This window comes from Vipera berus, assembly GCF_964194415.1.
Source record: "Vipera berus genome assembly, chromosome: 7".
Lineage (NCBI taxonomy): Eukaryota > Metazoa > Chordata > Lepidosauria > Squamata > Viperidae > Vipera > Vipera berus.
The window spans coordinates 55759681-55777607 of NC_138209.1; the positions used below are offsets into that span (position 1 = coordinate 55759681).

Consider the following 17927-nt stretch of genomic DNA (forward strand, 5'->3'; position numbering starts at 1 on the left):
GAAAGAGCTGTGTGTCTGATATGCCAGAATATAGTGTCTGTGTTCAAAGAATACAATTTGCGTCGACACTATGAAACTCAACATAAAGATAAATATGATTGTTTGGCCGGAGAAGTGAGAAAAGATAAAATATTAAAACTGAAAAATACATTGACAGCTCAGCAAAATACTTTTGTGAAGCAGAAGCAGCTGGTGCACCGTTCGGACTTAGGGCGGGAGGCTCAGCTTCGCTGCAGAGGAAAGGCTTTGGAAGCGGTCCTGATGCCGCATGCTAAAAGAGCTTTGAAGCTGGAAAATCTTATTCCAGAAAAAGTGCCAGCAACATCATCAGTAAAAGGAAAGAAAAATGGCCCTTTTTCACCAATGACAGGAACATGTCTACTCAGTGCATTTTCAAGCCCCAGGAGTAATCATGTCAAAGAACAGAGAAATGACCTATCAAATGATTATTCAAGCTGCAAAAATAATGCTGAGGAATTGGATGAAATCAGAGTGTCTTCCGAAGTCCTGCCAATCCAATCCAATAGAAAGGAGCAGCGTCAAATGAAAGACGATGACAAATTCTTGGTATTGCAGTCTGAAGTTGAACATTCCCTGGAAAGATTCCTGCAAATCCGAAAAAAACTAACCAATCTGAAGGCTTTAGAGGGCACCAGAGAGCTGGAAAATATTCTGGGCACTTCAAAGAAGTCTGGTAACTTAAAAATTGAAATGAGAAAATCCAGGAAACTGATTGAGCAAGTCAGAAAGAGAAATCTGCGAAAACTGGGTGCTGTTGGATTTTCTACTCAAGAGAATCTCCAACCTGACGATAGCTTTGCATTCCTGAAATCTCTCATTGGCTAAGGTTGTATATTCACAGCTGAGGACCGCCCCCGACCTCCGATCATTCCGCCGGGGCCTGAAGACCTGGCTCTTTGAGCTCCCGGGCCCAGGCTGAGGAGAAAATTTTTAACTGGGGTTTTTAAGAGTACAGGGTGAATTTAATATTTTTTAACTTGGTTTTTAACTTTTGTATGTTAGATTTTTAATTCCCTGTAAACCGCCCTGAGTCCTCAGGGAAAGGGCGGTATACAAATGTAATAAAATAAAATAAAAAAATAAATAAATATTTCATCACTGAGAGCAATTTTTCAAGTTGCCAAGCTAATAGCGTGCACTGGCAGACCATTCGTGGAGGGAGAATTTGTTAAAGAATGCCTTCTTTCTGTTGCCAAAGAGATGTGTCCAGAGCAGGCCGATTTATTTAGTACAGTGAGTCTTTCAGGACCTACAATTACACGGAGGATTGAAGAAATGGGAGACAATCTGTATCAGCATTTGCAAAACCTGACAAAAAAACTTTCCTATTTTTCCTTGGCACTTGACGAAAGCAATGATGTTCGTGATTCTGCACAACTTTTAATTTTTATTCGTGGGACGAATGACAATTTCGAAGTCACAGAAGAGCTTGCTGCACTGCAAAGCATCAAAGGAACAACTACAGGAGAGGATATCTATGAAAAGGTTTGCCAAACTGTGAATGGTTTGGAGCTGGACTGGGCTAAACTAGCCAGTGTGACAACTGATGGTGCTCCTAGCATGGTGGGGTCTAAGAAAGGAGTAATTGCTCGCATTAACCAAGAGATGGACAAACATAATTATTCTCATCCAATAGCCATACACTGCCTCATCCACCAACAAGCGCTGTGTAGTAAATCACTGAAGTGGGACTCTGTTATGACAATTGTGATATCTTGTGTTAACTTCATTAGAGCTCATGCACTAAACCACAGACAATTTCAGGAATTTCTGTCTGAGCTAAATGCTGACTATGGAGATGTTCTGTACCACACAGAAGTCCGTTGGCTGAGTCGAGGGAGAGTTTTGAAACGTTTCTATGACTTACTTCCACAGATTACAGCTTTTCTGCTTTCAAAAAACAAAGAAGTACCAGAGCTCAATGATGCAGAATGGAAATGGCACCTTGCCTTTCTAACAGATGTAACAGAGCTACTCAACAGTTTCAATGTGCAACTTCAAGGAAAAGGGAAGCTCATCTGTGATATGCAATCACATGTCAAAGCATTTGAAGTAAAATTAGGCCTCCTCATCAAACAAGTGAAGGAGGAAAACTTCTGCCATCTCCCCACAACTCAAAATCTGTTAGCGGAAAAACCATTGGTTGCATTCCCAAACAAAACATGTGTGGATTCACTGGAAAAATTGCAAAAGGAGTTCCAATTTAGATTTAAAGAGCTTCATCTCCATGAACAGGACATACAGCTTTTCCGTAACCCATTTTCTATTGACATTGAAAATGTGGATACAATTTACCAAATGGAACTGGCTGAACTGCAGAATTGTGACTCTCTGAAAGACGCATTCAAGTCAAGCAGCCTTCATAGTTTCTATGCATCTCTCCCCTCTGAGACATATCCTCATCTCAGGAACCATGCACTTAAAATGGCAACCATCTTTGGCAGCACTTATGTCTGTGAACAGACTTTTTCCAGAATGAAACATCTGAAATCTCCAACCAGATCTAGACTAACGGATGAACACTTGCATCACTTGTTACGACTAGCAGTGACAAATATGGAACCGGACATTGACCATCTCATTAGCCAAAAGCAGGCCCATAGTTCCCATTGAAATACTGGTAAGTTTGTTGATTTAACTTTACTTGTTCTTCATTTTAAATATTGTATTTATTCCCGTTTTGTTTCTTCACTTCAAAATAAGATATATGCAGTGTGCATAGGTATTTGTTCATAGTTTTTTTTTAACTATAGTCCGGCCCTCCAACGGTCTGAAAGATCGTGAACTGGCTCCGTTTAAAAAGTTTGAGGACCCCTGTTTTAGGCGGTCCAGAAAGTTTATCGGATGATTAAGGAAGGGGTGTTGAGTGCGATAGGGGAGTGGGAATCTGTGTCGGGGATAGGATATAAAAATGTGTCAAACAGCTCTGTAAGGTGCGGCTGAACTGTGTTTCAGTCCACCAAGCCTTTGCAAACGCTTCTTTTGAAATAAAAACTTTGTTGCTGGAATTCCAAGTGAGTTTATTTGTTTTGGATCTTGAGCCACGTTCCAAATAAGATGAAACTCTTGCCAGGTTTACTCTCCCGCCTTTGGAGGATTTGTGCACATCTCCCTGCTAGATTCGCTGAAGCAGCATGCTGGCTGAGGGGATTCTGGGAGGTGGCTCCCCGCTGCTTAAAGTTACTGAGACTGACAAGCACAGCTCTGGAAAGTCCGCCCTCCCTGTGCGGATGAGACAAACTAGGTTAGCCTAGCAGGGGGCGTGCCTCTTTTTCCGCCACTTAACCCACCCAGCGGGGGCGGAGAGCTCGGGTGCCCGCCTTCCGCCTTTCCTTTCTCCGCAAGAGCTGCTGCTTGTCGTCGGAGTAGCGGTCATGGCAGCAGGGGAGGCCTCCCGGGCGTTGGTTTACGGCGGTAGAGGGGCGCTGGGCTCCGCCTGCGTGCGGCACCTACGGGCGAAAAACTGGGTAAAGACCTGGCGGGGTGCGGAAAGGTTGGCAAAAGCCGCTCTGCGAAGCTCCGGCCTTAATGCAATAAACCTTGGAGACGGCGACTTTCTTGCACCCTCGGATGCAAGGAAGGGGGGCGGCTCGGTGGTGGGGAGGCCGCTGTGCAAACGAAGGAACGTACACGCAAAGGTGTTGCATGCTTCTGGCCCGGGAGAGAAGCTGCGTTGCCCTTAGCAAAAGACTGGCCGGGCGCGGAGAGGCGGTTGCAACGAAGCGCTTCGCTCTCTGCAGCGTAGCTTTGGGGCAAATGCTTGCCAACATATAAGTATATGTTACAAACATCAAAACAAAATCTTGGTGTGTGTGTGTGTGTCTGTGTTTTCCCCCCCTCCCCCCGCAGTGGGTGCTCAGCATTGATTTAGCAGAAAACCAAGAGGCGAGCGCCAACGTCGTGGTGCAAATGGGCGATTCGTTTGTGGAACAAGCAGAGCAGGTAAAAAAAGGGATTCAAGCTTTTAGGCATTTTGCGATTGGAAAAGAGCCCAGAGAAAACTGCGGAAATATTGACTTCAGTTTCCTACCCAAAGCTTGAAATATTTGCAAGTAGATTCCATTTCTTAGGGCCAGATTAGGAACACAAATGGCAGGTAATCAATCACTGTTCCTAATTGTCCTAAATCCCATTCTAGTTGGGAGATTCTGGGAATTGAAGTCCATGAATCTTAAAAATTGCTAAGGTTGGGAAATCCTGTTCTAAATCATTGCAAAATCAGGTGGAGTCTGGTGGCATCTTTTCAGAGGAACAAATATGAAGGCATTGAAATGAAAAACCATTGTTCCAAAAATATGCTACTAGACTCCTCATTTTTGACTACCATAAACTAACACTGCTGTTCTCCCATAATATCCATAAAAATTAGGACGCACTGAAGGGTGGATACTATTCTGATTGAAGTTTTGCCTTTCAGGTGGCTGCTAAAACAAGAGTGCTGGTGTTGGAAACCCTGAAGAAACATTTCACAACTGTTTATTCCATTACAGGAGTTAGGCCTTTAGTAAACCTGAGGATTTTGTATTGATTAGTATATTGGAGAAAAAGGAAAACATCCTAGAGTCCAATTTGTAGACCTCCGTTAGATGTGTCATATAGGTAATCCTAGACTTTACAGCCAATTGTTTAGTGACCATATAATTACAGTGGTACTGAAAAACAGGGGAAACGATTTCTCATACTTATGACCATTGCTGCATACCCATGGTCATGTGATCAAAATTTGGGCGCTTGGGAACTGCTTTATATTGTATTTATGATGGTTGCAGTATCCTGGGGACATGGGATTCCCTTTTGTGACCTTCTGGCACTTAACAATCATGTTACTAACTTAACAATTGTGGCAAGAAAGATCGTAAAATGGGGTAAAACCTACTTAACTGTAAGTTTTGGGGGTTCAATTGTAATTTTGTTCAACTGTAATTTTGTGTTCAATTATGGTGTAAGTCAAGAACTACAGTAGCGGCCAAAATTATGGAAACCTTTTGGGAAAAGTGTACATTTGAGGTTTGATGGCTAATAACACCACTTTTTTTGTAGTAGTAGATTAAAATTATATATCAATGGAAAGATAATTTAATCAATGCAACATTATTTGTTCAATTGTCTGCACTGTATTCTATGAAAAGTTATAGCCAAATAAGCAGAAAAAGGAAGCACAACTTGCTTAAGTTTAGTGAGCTTGTAAAACGCAATAAAATTAAAGTAATGGTGCAAAGAGTTGACTGGTTGCCCAGAAAGTAAAGTAAAATAGTATTATTAAGTGAACAAGGCTACAGTTATAAAGAAATTAGAAGAAAAATTGGTGGAAACTTAACCAAAGGTGACATTTCTAAGTTTTTGAAGAAGTATAAGGAGACTCAGTCACTACAAAACCACACTGGTAAAGGCAGGAAAATGTGCACAACAGCAAGTGATGATAGAAGAATTAAAAGACTGTGCCTATGTGACAGAAGAAAATCATCTGGGTGTATACAAGATGAAACGGCACAATGTAATGTGAAGTTGAGTGCAAGGACTATTCAGCGTAGACTGCAGGAATTTGGCCTAAAATCTAGAATTCCACAAAAGCATTTTTATCTTTCAAAGGTTGAAAAAAACTAAACTGGGCTAAAACCCGTGTTACCTGGACAGAGGAACAATGGGAACGTTATTTGGAGTGATGAGACCAAGATCTCCCTGTTTGGTAGTGATGGCATAAAATAGGTAAGGAGAAGAATTGGAGAAGATTTGCATCCTGATAGCATTACATGTACCGTGAAACACCCATTCAGTGTTATGGTGTGGGGTTGTACAACATCAAAAGGTGTGAGCAGAATTTGTGTGATTAATGGGATTATAAATGGCCAAAAATATATTAATGAAATACTTGAGCCCAAACTGAAGCCTTCCACACATGATCTTTTCCAAGACAATGAAGCATTTATATTTCAACAGGATTCAGCTCCATGTCATGTTGCTGCTGTGTGCAAAAAGTGGTTTCAAGATAATCATATTCCACTGCTAGAATGGCTTGGGAATAGCCCAGACAACCCAATTGAAAATCTATGGGGCCGACTAAAGAAACTTGTTAGTCAGAAGTGACCCAGCAATAGGTTTTATTATAACAGTTGCAGAACTAAAGGACTTGCTTCACTCCATGGGAAGATACTGTAAGGCCGTAATTCATGCTAAAGGTTACCCAATTAAATATTAACTGACACGGTGATAATTTTTGTATATCATTTTTTCTATAATGATAATTTTTGTATATTTTTTCTACATGTTTCACTTTCTTTATAATTGCTAATAGCAAATCCTTCATAAAAGTTATTGCATTACATTCTTGATTAAATTATCTTTCCATTGAGATATAATTTTATGGTACTACTCCAAAAAAAGTGGTGTTATTAGCCATCAAACCTCAAATGTACACTTTTCCCAAAAGGTTTCCACAATTTTGGCTACTACTGTATCTGTGTTTTCAGTGCATATTAAAACATAAAAGGATTTCCTGTGTTGCCATCAAAGTCGCCATCCTGACTTTTTTGACAGTCCTCTTGGGAGTAATATTATTGGTGCATGCTGAGCCACTGTTTGTGAGAGATCCACAGCTGAGAATGGAAAAGAGGGCTAGACCAGCGTTACAAAGCATAGGCTTATATTAAGCATTATGCTTTGCATTCTTGCTCCTATTTAGCGGTAGGGATGTATGGTTCATGCATGTTAATGAGATGAAAATTCAGGGGAAAAGGACCACGAAAAGTTTTGCAAAATTCCCCATTCCATTAGTTACATTAGCGTCTGCTCTGCAGCTTTCTGTCATATTTCACTCCTGAAACAATCAGTCTTATATTTCCCAGTAGCTTTCCAAAACCTGTTTTGTAAGTCTTGCTCAGTCTTAACTCATCCAAACAAATTTTGATGCATCTTCTTCATACCAAAGTGACATCCCTGCCCTCCTACCCCTCACCCCCAAGGAAAAGAAGCCACACTTTCCTTCCTTAGATCCCATTTTCTGTTATTTTCATATCAGTTATTTTTCAAATTCCCAATGTTAATAAAACAAAATGGTGAAAAGAATATGATGATTGCTTTGTCGCAGGTAAGGAAGGAGCTTGGAAAGTTCTCCTTGTTAACCAGGCAAGTAGAGCTCTTTCTACTCCTTTACATCTGAGTACGAGAAGTAAGAAAAAAACTGCAACCTGGCTACTTTAGTTTAATAAAATCTGTGCTAAAGCCGGATGATTTCAGATTACAGGTTACAATCTGCCGAAAGCTTAATACCAACAAAGCCAGGGTTCTAATGATTCCATATGCAGAAATATTTATCTCATTTTAGAGAGTCAGTATACCACTTTGGTGAGGGCTGGTTGAAATATTTACAAATCAAAGTTGCTGGTGCTTGTTCTGTAACTGCTCCCCCAACTCTGACTTTTGAAAGGTGACGGAAGATGTTAGAAAAGTCCTGGGTGAAAACAAGGTGGATGCAATCCTCTGTGTGGCTGGTGGATGGGCTGGAGGCAGTGCCAAGGCAAAATGTAAGTTCACAAAATGCTCTCTGCTTTCTCTTTCCCGTGGTCGTTCAGAATGGCCTCTTTCTGGTCTGTGATGGAGCTGCTCAGCAAAGAATGCTGGAGCTGCCCCATTTAATGCCTTCCTGATGTCTCCAGCTCTGAAATTCCATTGATACAATAGCAGCTGTGAGACAACATCTGTTTCCTGACTTCCAGCAGTGTCCTGGACTGGCTGGCATTGAAAACAAAGCCTGTTGGGAGAAAAATAGACCTCACAGCAGGTTTCTAATTTTCTAAGTTTAAATGCATTTCAGTAGGGCTGTGTTGCACAGTTGAGTCTGCCTTGAAGCTGTGTATGCTTGCCAAGATAGCGACTAGAAAGTATTTGGGATTTCTATTTTACTTATTTGATTTTTATCCCACCTTTATTACTTTATACAGCAGACATGTCAAACACAAGGCCCGGGGGCCGGATGAGGCCCGCGAAGTGGTTTCATGTGGCCCGTGAAGCCATCCTGGAAACAGTGAGGGAACGGCCCCCACTGCCTTGGCCTTGGCCCAGAGACCCTCCTTCTGCCAGAGACCCTCAGATCTGTCCCACTCCTGCCCAGGCCCCCATAGGCACCCTTGATGCGAACAATGTAGAGCTGGCCATGCCCACCCAGCAGGCCATACGCACTCTAGCCACGCTCACCCAGTAGGCCATACCCACCTGGCCCCCTGAGGGCAACCACAATGCTGATGTGGCCCTCAATGAAATTGAGTTTGACACCCCTGTTATACAGTGCTTTCAGAAAATATTCAGATCCCCTTCACTTTTGTCAATTTTGTTATGCTGTAGTCTGATTCTGCAGTTGTTGGAATTTATTTTTATCATTAATCTACACTTAGTACCCCATAATGACAAAGTGAAAACAGAATTTTAGAAATGTCTAAATTTATTAAAAAGAAAAAAACTGTAAGTAACTCAAGGTGGTGAACATACATAATACACCTTCTTCCTCCTATTTTTCCCACAGTAACAACCCTGTGAAGTGGGTTGGTTGAGAGAGAGTGATTGGCCCAAAATCACCCACCCGGCTTTCATGCCTAAAGTGGGACTAGAACTTATAGTCTTCTGATGATTGGCCCAAAGTCATGCAGCCAGTTTTCATGTATAAGGTGGCATTAGAACTCAGGCCTCCTGGTTCCTTGGCCAGCACTACTGGCTCTCAGATATGGATTATATTCCATACGCATAATATTTAACAAAAAGATTTGCATGGGCCATGTAGGGTAGCAATAGGTTAGTGTAGATCTTCCCTTTACATAACCTGATGTTAGTAGAAACAGTTCAGATTGTTCAAATGCATCTTTTGTGTAATGGTTGAACTGCAGACCTGGCATCGTGCTTCCTGCAAAATAAAATTGCCTCCTTTAACTTGCAATCCTAGTATGTAAGAAGATTTAAGTCCCAGTTTGTTGGTTATGGGAAATGGAGTTAGCAACCTATGAAGCTGATCAAAGGCATTGCTGTACATTGTCTGTTTTTCACTCCTGTCTGTCTAGAAACCAGATGGTTAATAGGGGAGTGTGAACTTGAAGCAGGATTGAGTCATCGGTGTCTCATTAAATTTAAAACAGATTAAAAAAAGTGTTGAGAAATGAGCACAAATATATTGCACTTGACAAATTATGTTTGAACTGGGAGAATGATCTAGATGTTCTGAAGACTTCCTTTGAATGTTACACGTGTCTGAATGCCATCAGTTGTTTTTTAATGTATGCCCATCTCATTGTTAAATCCACAAGTATCTGATTAGGCAGGCTGGAGTTAAATTCCTATTTCATGTCTGGCAGCTAAGCTAGGGAGCAGTTCTCAGGTGTCTTATGCAGAACAAGACCTCATTGGGCTAAGAGAACAGTTGGTGATGCTCTCTGCATAAGGTGAATATGTTTCATGATGTCTAATGTGTTCCATATCTTCTTGTCCATCCATTAGCTTTATACAAAAACAGTGACCTGATGTGGAAGCAAAGTGTTTGGACATCAACCATCTCTACTCACTTGGCTACAAAATACCTGAAGGAAGGGGGCTTATTAACTCTAACAGGTGCAAAAGCAGCATTAGTTGGAACGCCAGGTAAAATGGAAATGTTCCTGGGGTGTGCATGTTGGTTTGGTCAACATTTTCCTTGGCCTTTAATATTCAGACTGGAAATTTCAGTTGTAGAAATTCTGTCCTCCAGGGACAACTTTTAAAATTCTGTTATGGTTGAATGTATAGGTTAGGAAGAATGTATGTATGTTTGTGGAAAGCTTTTAGCTTGTACAGAAAGTGCTTTAGCTTGAATATAAGTTGCAAAAAGGCTAAGACCTAAGCTTGTATTTTGTTCCCTAAGTAATAATGCTGATTCTGCTGGTTTACTTTGGATTAGACCTTTGTATTTTCTTGCTTCAAATGACCTTCAACACTCTGACTCAATCCTTACAAAATAGGGCTGGCCCTATTAGTAGCTTTGTGTTTGTATAAAGTCTATAGAAATGTGCTTTCTGCTAAAAATTTAAATTCCCATTCTGCTATGGGAATCCATATTGAAACAGTGACTAATGTAATCAAATCAATGTTAATAACATTTGAAAAATTGCAAATGAAAAAAATCTCAGTCTTTGACCATTGAAATACTAACAGTTTTCACCAATCTTTTGCTGAATTGGCAGAGAGCTTCTAGTTCAGATCAGGGAATCTGCTTTTGTATATAGAACTCCAGCTCAAAGAAAAGGTGGAGGATTAAGGATTCCTATTTTCATTAACAGAGTAGTGTCTGAAATATATAGTAGGATATCATTAGTAGGATATCCACATTCAGATAAGGTCTTTGATTCTAAATGAATTTAGATGTCTTTTTTGGTTACAATTCACATTTTACCCTTCATTTAAGAAAAAAAGTACCCAGGGCAAGTAGCAGAATAAGCAGTTTTGTGGTAAGTAGGTAGAAAGGAAGGAAGGGACTTCCAATCTAAATTCATAAATATGGAATAGTTTAATAAATTCATTGGTTCATTTTATAATACAGATAGTCCTCAACTTACAACCATTCATTTAATGACCATTTGAAGTTACTATGGCAATGAAAAAAAAGACTTTCAGCAGTTCCAAGAAGGTTCTACACCCATTTGCACTATTCAGGACCCTGAAGACACAGACAAACCTCCAAGTGGCCTCAACGACTAAAAGAATGCAAATTACATTCCCCACCACCCAATCAGAGCTGAAGAAGCTTCTTGGATGAGAAGCAAAACATCTTCAAAGAAAAACAAGAAAGTCCAGTTGCCTCTTGAAAAAAACAGACAAAGTGAGTGGGGAAGCTGGCAGGGGAGATCCCAACTTGCAGTTACATTATGTCTTGCTTAACATCTATTGCAAAAAAGGTTATAAAATAGGTGACATGATACTTCACTTAGTAACTAGATTGCTTAACAACAAATATTGTGGCTGTAAGTCAAAGGACTACCGTATTTTCCGGCGTATAAGACGACCCGGCGTATAAGACGACCCCCTACTTTTAAGAAGATTTTGAAGGTTTTGTCTTATACGCCGGAAAATACTTACCCGCCGGCCCTCCCGCTGCTCCCGCGCTTCTGCCGGCCCCCGAGGCGCAGCGTTTCCCAGGCGGCAGGTAGCGCCGGAGGGCAGCCGCCACCCCGCCACGGCCGGCGCCCCTCCTGCTTCCCCCCCCAGGCCTTGAACTTCTCCCATTCGGCGCAGGGCGGGGCAGCTCCGCCCGCAGCCTCTTTTTTAGAACTCACGTGCCGCTTCCCTCTCACTGTCGGCCGAGGTGCGCTCGGCCCGGGCTCCCGGTCCCTCTTCCCGGCCGGCTTCCCGCCCTGCCCCTCATGGAGCTGGCCTGGGCGTGCAGCCTCTCGGTGTGGCTGCTTTTCCTGGGCAGCCTGGCGGTGCGGCTCCTGCGCTCCGACCTGTTGCTGAGCCGGCGGCTGCTGCTGCGCGTGCGCGTGGGGCTGCTGGCCGTCCTGCAGGCGCTGGGCCAGGCCGTCCTGCCGCTGCCCCTCAGCACCGCGCTCACGGCGGCTGCCTGCTGGCTCGTCTCGGTTGCGCTGATGCGCCCGAGCGGCTGCTTCTCCCGTCCTCGGCGGCTCGCACTCCTAGTTGCAGGCTGCTCTTCGGTCACCCGCCGGGAAACTTGCCAAACCGGGAGAGCGACTGCCGCGCCCACGCCCCGCCTGGGACGCCGCGCCTGCCTGCCTCTTCTGGGGACTCCTCCTCCTCCTTCCCCCCTCCTGCCGCCCTCTCGCCTCACGAAACGGCCTCTTAGTCCGGCGCGCAGCTCTGATCCCGGCCACCAGGCTGGCTTGTCTCCGACAGCACCGTCCGGCGGAAACGCATCCCCGCGGGGGAGAGAGCTGGGGAAGGACGACGAACAGGAAGTTTTCTCGAGTCCCTTGCCACCGCCACGGCCGCCGCCTCTTCGCAGAAACACGACTCCCGCTCGGCTGGAGCCCTGGGCTGAATGGAGGCAGGCGATGGCGACCCGTGGTTAAGCGGCCGACGGCAAACGGGTGATGGAAGGCAAACTCGTCAGCTTCTGGGGCGGCTACTGCAGCTGCTGCCGTTGCTCACTCAAGGACTGGGCGTGCTAGCGCCTCCAATGCTTGGCTGTCAGGTCCCCGACGAGAGGACGGGCAGGCGGTCCTCAGAGGCGCCCCGCTCGACCGTAGGAAGGGAGAGCCTTTGCTCCCGCCGAGGCACCGCCTGACTCGCGCTGACCACAAGAATTGCTTGCTCGGAGTGCGGAACTGAGAGCAGCAGCGCAGCAGGCAAGATAGCTCAGAGACAAGGCGAGGCGCCCCTTTGGCGGGAAAGGAGCAAAGCTGGGCCAATCACAGAGCAGGCGGAGCAGGGAAACAGGGAGGGAAACAGGGCAGCGGCTGCTCGAGACGACGGGTGCGGGCTAGTCCCGCTCCTCTCGTCGGGGACCTGACAGCCAAGCATTGGAGGCGCTAGCACGGCCAGTCCTTGAGCGAGCAACGGCAGCAGCTGCAGTAGCCGCCCCAGAAGCTGACGAGAGTTTGCCCTCTATCACCCGTTCGCCGTTCGCCGTCGGCCGCTTAACCACGGGTCGCCATCGCCTGCCTCCATTCACCCAGCGATCCCGCCGCCCAGCAGAAAAAAGATCCGAAGGTGTTTTTTTTCCAGCGTATAAGACGACCCGGCGTATAAGACGACCTCCCCAACTTTTGAGGTGATTTTCAGGGGTTCAAAAGTCGTCTTATACGCCGGAAAATACGGTATCTGTAAAACAAAATTTGAAGCATTGGTATTTATTACTAAATACTAATTTTTAATGAGTTACAAAAACCCACTAAAAACAGCAACTTGAAACAGTCCATAATATATTAAAATGATAGTTTAAATTAACATATTTGAAAGTCATTTTTTGAGCCTGCTTTTATATTCCCACGCTGATGCAATGAATGTGGGCTTCAAGAGGCCGATGTCAATGCTGCAAACATTGACATGTTTTTGCACTGACAATATAAGAGACAGCCTGTTACTTTAATTGCTTCATTTGGGAGGGAGGATTCTACCCGGATGTTGTGAGAAGATTAGAAAGCCCGTGTACAGAATGGGAAGTGAAACCTCATATGTAAAACTAATTGGATAATGTGATTTATGACGTGTAGATAAGGGCGGGGGATTGTGTGTGTGTATGATGGGTTTGTGGGGAGGAGATTTCAGATTCTGGCATCCCTCCACGAGTGCCGATGTTTCGTTTTATTACTAAGACTTTTTAGATAATATGCCTGCAATTTATTTGAATTGTATCATTTAGTGGAACCATGACATCATGCCAGAATCTCTTTCCTTTCAAAGGGGGGTCCTGAACCACCACGGCTGTCTCTGATAAAAGAGATAAGCTGGCAAAGATTCAGGGAAGAATCCTCAGGTTGGAAAGGGAAAGCCTGGCTCCTGGCGAAACTTCTGAAGAGGAAATAATAGATAGTTTTCTGTGGGAAGATGAATTTGGGCCGATCTCCAAACCTCAGCAGATAATTGAGCTTATCTTGTCATCAACCTGGAACCACTCCAGTGCAGAATACGGAGGCCAAACTGTGCTGCAAGAGGCCCCAGAAGCAGAATGGGGGGGGGGGGAGATGCCAGATCATCAGCCACTGAGAATCTGGGTGAGTGGAAAATCCTGTCTGCAGATCAGACTGCCTACCAGCCCCAGGAGTCCCCTTCCAAGCCCTCCAGACCCATAGAAACAGAGGACCCCAGCCTGAGGCCTCTGCAACAATGGGAGGTTGGGAAACCCCCACAAGTGATAGGCTAACAACCTCTGAGCTTGCCCCAGATAATAGAAGCCTTGCACCAGCTGGGGGTGGTGCAGAAGCCTGGAGATCAAGAGCTGGTGGGAGGACAACAGCAAGGGTGACAGCAGCAAGACCCAAACGTGCAACCCCTGAACATACAGCAGGACCAGTGGGGCCAGCAGCAACTGGAGACACAACAACAGCAGTGGGGCCCCCAGCAATCATTTAACCAACAACCAGGGTGGGGCCAGCAGCAATGGGGCCTCCAGCAACCAATGATGAGCCCACCCTTCAGAGCAACCTTCGATGGGCACTCAAAGAAACTGATTTTTTTCCTCAACCAAGTTCGTTCTCACTTGAATTTCTGGGGTCACCTTTACCCAGAACAAGGTGCGATGGTCGATGTGATTGCAGCCAGCTTAGAGGGAGAAGCATCTGAATGGTTGAACAATTTATATAACGAGCAGGCTCCTGAATTGGAGGACCCCCACCTTTTCCTCCTGGGGCTGAGGAAAAGATTTGAAGACCCATCCATTGCCCTCAAAGCAGAAGAACAAATCCATAAGATAAAGCAAGCTGGCTGGCCTGCCCTAGAGTATGTGTGGGAGTTTCAAAAGATGGCAGGTCAGATAGAGAGATGGCCTGAGCAATCCATAATTCATCTTTTCAGAGAAGGATTAGACGACCACCTTTCTATGGCATGCATCTACCGAGCTGTACCTGACCAACTGCATGAATGGTACCAGGCAGCAGTGAAATTAGACGTTCAGCTCGTCTGCTATAAGAAGCCTCACCAGCTTAACTTGAGCCAAGGTCAGAACAACCTGAATGGCAATCCTCCCCTGAAGATCTCCTACTACTGTGAGGGCTGAAAGACCCAAGCCACCTGTAGACCCGGCAATTAAGTGTTTCCGATGCGGACAGCAGGGACATCAAGCAGCGAAATGCCCGGTCCCCTTCCCCCAATGGCAGAACAGACCAGGACCAGCAGTGAGAGAGACCTGCACAGCGGCTAAACGGAGAGAAATCCAACCGGATGACACAGGAACCTGTTGTCCAGGTCACATCCCCCACACGGGAGGACACCAGAACTCAAACTGGATCCACCCCCATTCTACCCTCTTTGGACAGCGACAATGAAGGGGAGAACGACCCGATGGTGAGTCGACGCATCCTACCCTTTTTATTGCCTGCTAAACTCATAATCCCTAAGTCAGGGGCACAAGTAGACCTGAAAGTGCTAGTCGATACTGGCTGCTCTCGATACATCATTAGCCTGTCATGTGCCCTGAGACTGGGCATACGGGCTAAGCCGCTCTCCAAACCTGTGAGGTTTGAGCGAACCGATGGCTCCCTAATGGGAGGGACTTCAGTCACGCAATTAACGGAGCCCTTATGCCAGGAAATAGGCGAGCACTGGGAGTTTATTCGCTTCCTGGTAGCTCCAAAGATGTCTGAGATTGTGATCCTAGGACTAGCCTGGCTAGACAAATGAAAGCCATTTATCTGGTGGGAAAAAGGAATGAGAACTGTGAGATTACCCATAGGGCCCGATCCCCCCATTGATTCAACAGATGTTACAGAGGATTTTAGCCCACCAATGAGCAAGCGCGCATGGCTACGTTATGGCCACCTGGCAAGCTGCTCATTCCCAGCGAGTACCAGGACCTAGCGGAGGCGTTTAGTGAGAAAGAATGCGATACCTTGTCTCCTCACCATCCCAATGTTTGTTCTATTGAACTGTTAAAAAGGTAAAGGTTCCCCCGCACATGCGTGCTAGTCGTTTCCGACTCTAGGGGCCGGTGCTCATCTCCGTTTCAAAGCCGAAGAGCCAGCGCTTGTCCGAGGACATCTCCGTGGTCATGTGGCCGGCATGACTAGACACCAAAGGCGCACGGAACGCTGTTACCTTCCCACCGGAGCGGTCCCTATTTTTCTACTTGCATTTTTACGTGCTTTCGAACTGCTAGGTTGGCAGAAGCTGGGACGAGTAACAGGCGCTCACTCTGTTACGCGGCACTCGGGATTCGACCCGCCAAACTGCCGACCTTCTGATCGACAAGCTCAGCGTCCTAACCCACTGAGCCACCGCGTCCCTTGACTCTATTGAACTGTTACCAGGGGCCAAACTCCCCCGACCAAGAATGTACGCTATGTCCCCCCTTGAAATGAAGGAGATGCAGCGGTATGTCGATACAAACCTAGCGAGGGGATTCATCGAATGGGCCAAGTCTACTGTGGGAGCCCCTCTGTTATTCAAAGAGAAAAAAAGATAGGTCTTTTCTTTTTTTTTTTTTTTTTTTTTTTATTGAAAAGTTTTAAAATACAATTTTGACTTCCGCTGGCGGCGCGGCGCCGAAGACAGCCTCCTCTGGCTGCCCGCGGCTCAGCTGTTTGTTTTTTCGCCCGAAACAGCGCCGATCAGCTGTTCGGGCGAAATTGAAGCCCCCTCCTCGGGAGAAGAGGAGGGGGTGAGGCCCCAGGTAGGGGTAGAGTTCTCCGAGGCCGCCTGAGCTTCGAGCTTGGGCGGCTGAAGGATCGAACTCCCCCGAAGCCTGGGTTGCTCCCAGCTGGCCGTCGTCTCTGCTCCGAACTTCCTGGAGCAGAGCCAGGCGTCTGCGAACCATCCCTGCCTGAAGAAAGGACTATGATTTAAAGGAGCAGGCAGAGCGGTACAAGAGGAAAAGGTGAAGAGATGAAGAGGATTATTTTATTTTACTCTCAAGCTTGATGGACTATGCTTAAAACTTAAAGTGCAAGTGCGTCACAATTGTAAGTAAAAGATGGCGGCTAAACCTCCCCCTAGAACTTTTCGGAGTGCTGGAAATTCTCCGGTGCAACAACAATCATTACTGCAGGCGTTGCATTCTCCTGATGTACTGACATTGAAGGATCTTGAAAAACATACCCAGTTAATTTTGGAGTCAATGGGTGTTAAATTTGCACAGATGGAGGAGAAATTGGAGAAATTGGAGCAGAGAATGGAAGAAAGGATGGAGCAGAAACTTAGAGAGATGAAGGTAGACATTTTGTCCTCAGTGCATAAAGTAGCTAAATGTGTGGAGGTGCTGGATGATCAAGTGGAAGACTTGACTCAAAAGAATGCTATATTAGAAGCAAAAGTATTGGAAATTGAAGATTTAAAAGACAAAATGGATAGCGAACAGAGTTTGGCTCAATTTTACCAGATGCAGTTTGCTGTTAGAATTAGAGGCCTAAAAGAGAATATTAAGGAAGATTTAAAGCAGCTGGTTTCTGAGGCTTTTGAGGGGGTATTGAACCATCCAGCATCTGAAATAAAACAAGGCATGGACAAAGTGTTTCGTGTGAATTCCTGGATTGCTAAGCAGAGAAAGTTGCCTAGAGATGTGGTGGTTTATTTTGTAAAAAGGGAAATTAGAGATGAAGTTATACAAGCTGCCTATGATACTAAAGTTGTGATTGCTGGTCAAGAAGTTTTGGTTCTAAAAGAAATTCCTCCAAAGATTTTAAAGAGAAGGAAGGACTTTATATTTCTTGTGCAAGAGCTCAAGTAAAGAGATATAAGGTTCAGATGGGAGATCCCAGCTGGGTTGAGCTTCATGTATGATGGCAAAAGGTACTGTTTGGGTACTGTGAAGCAAGCGCATGATTTTTACAACAATGTTTTAAAAGCAACCCCATCAACACTTCTGGAAGCTGCAGAGGGCTCTGGAGAAGGAGAACATCAAGAGGATGAAGATGGACAGATAGACGAGAAGGGTACAGGAGGAGATCAAGCTGCAACTCTTTTGGATGATCCTAGAGAACAGAGGGTGACGCGTGCTGCCTTAAAACGCTCAAAAAAGATTAAAAAATAAGACCAGTAGAAATCTATGGAACTTCCACAATATACTTATAGTCAAGTGGTAGCTGTGTTTTTAAGAGTTTTGGGATGATATCTATGGTAACAGAATGTTCAATCTGGAATTAATGGACAATTTACTACAGAGGAAGAGGAAGAAAATTTTGTGGGTTAATGCGGGTTAATTTGTGTAAGAACTATCTATTATAGCCTATTTTGGCTAGAGAGGTTAATAGGGATAGGTGCTTGTGATGTGTAAGTGAGAATATGTCTAG

At 44.9% G+C, this 17927-nt stretch overlaps 2 protein-coding genes across 11 annotated transcripts in view; both read left to right on the forward strand.

Moving 5' to 3' along the window:
• Window positions 1–230: 230 nt before the first annotated feature.
• LOC308671263 (centromere protein R-like) lies at window positions 231–851 on the forward strand. Its single transcript, XM_081333364.1, has one exon. The coding sequence runs from the start codon at window positions 262–264 to the stop codon at window positions 844–846; it is 585 nt and encodes a 194-aa protein (XP_081189490.1). The 5' UTR covers window positions 231–261; the 3' UTR covers window positions 847–851.
• A 2490-nt stretch (window positions 852–3341) lies between these two features.
• Window positions 3342–17927, forward strand: part of QDPR (quinoid dihydropteridine reductase) — a 37601-nt gene continuing 23015 nt past the window's right edge. For 7 of the 10 annotated variants that reach the window (XR_014027061.1, XR_014027062.1, XR_014027064.1 and 4 more), the window contains exons 1-4: window positions 3342–3488; window positions 3871–3963; window positions 7445–7541; window positions 9499–9639. Coding sequence is in view for 6 of the 10 variants with exons in the window: in XM_081332363.1 (XP_081188489.1) it covers window positions 3396–3488; window positions 3871–3963; window positions 7445–7541; window positions 9499–9639 (424 nt within the window). In the remaining 4 variants the exon portion in view is untranslated. The remainder of the gene's footprint in view (window positions 3489–3870; window positions 3964–7444; window positions 7542–9498; window positions 9640–17927) is intronic. The other 3 variants (XR_014027063.1, XM_081332361.1, XM_081332365.1) reach the window with 2 other exon arrangements.

Excerpts from the sequence above, each read along its gene's own strand:
- LOC308671263 (XM_081333364.1), top strand. The coding sequence starts at position 262 with ATGCCGCATGCTAAAAGAGCTTTGAAGCTGGAAAATCTTATTCCAGAA.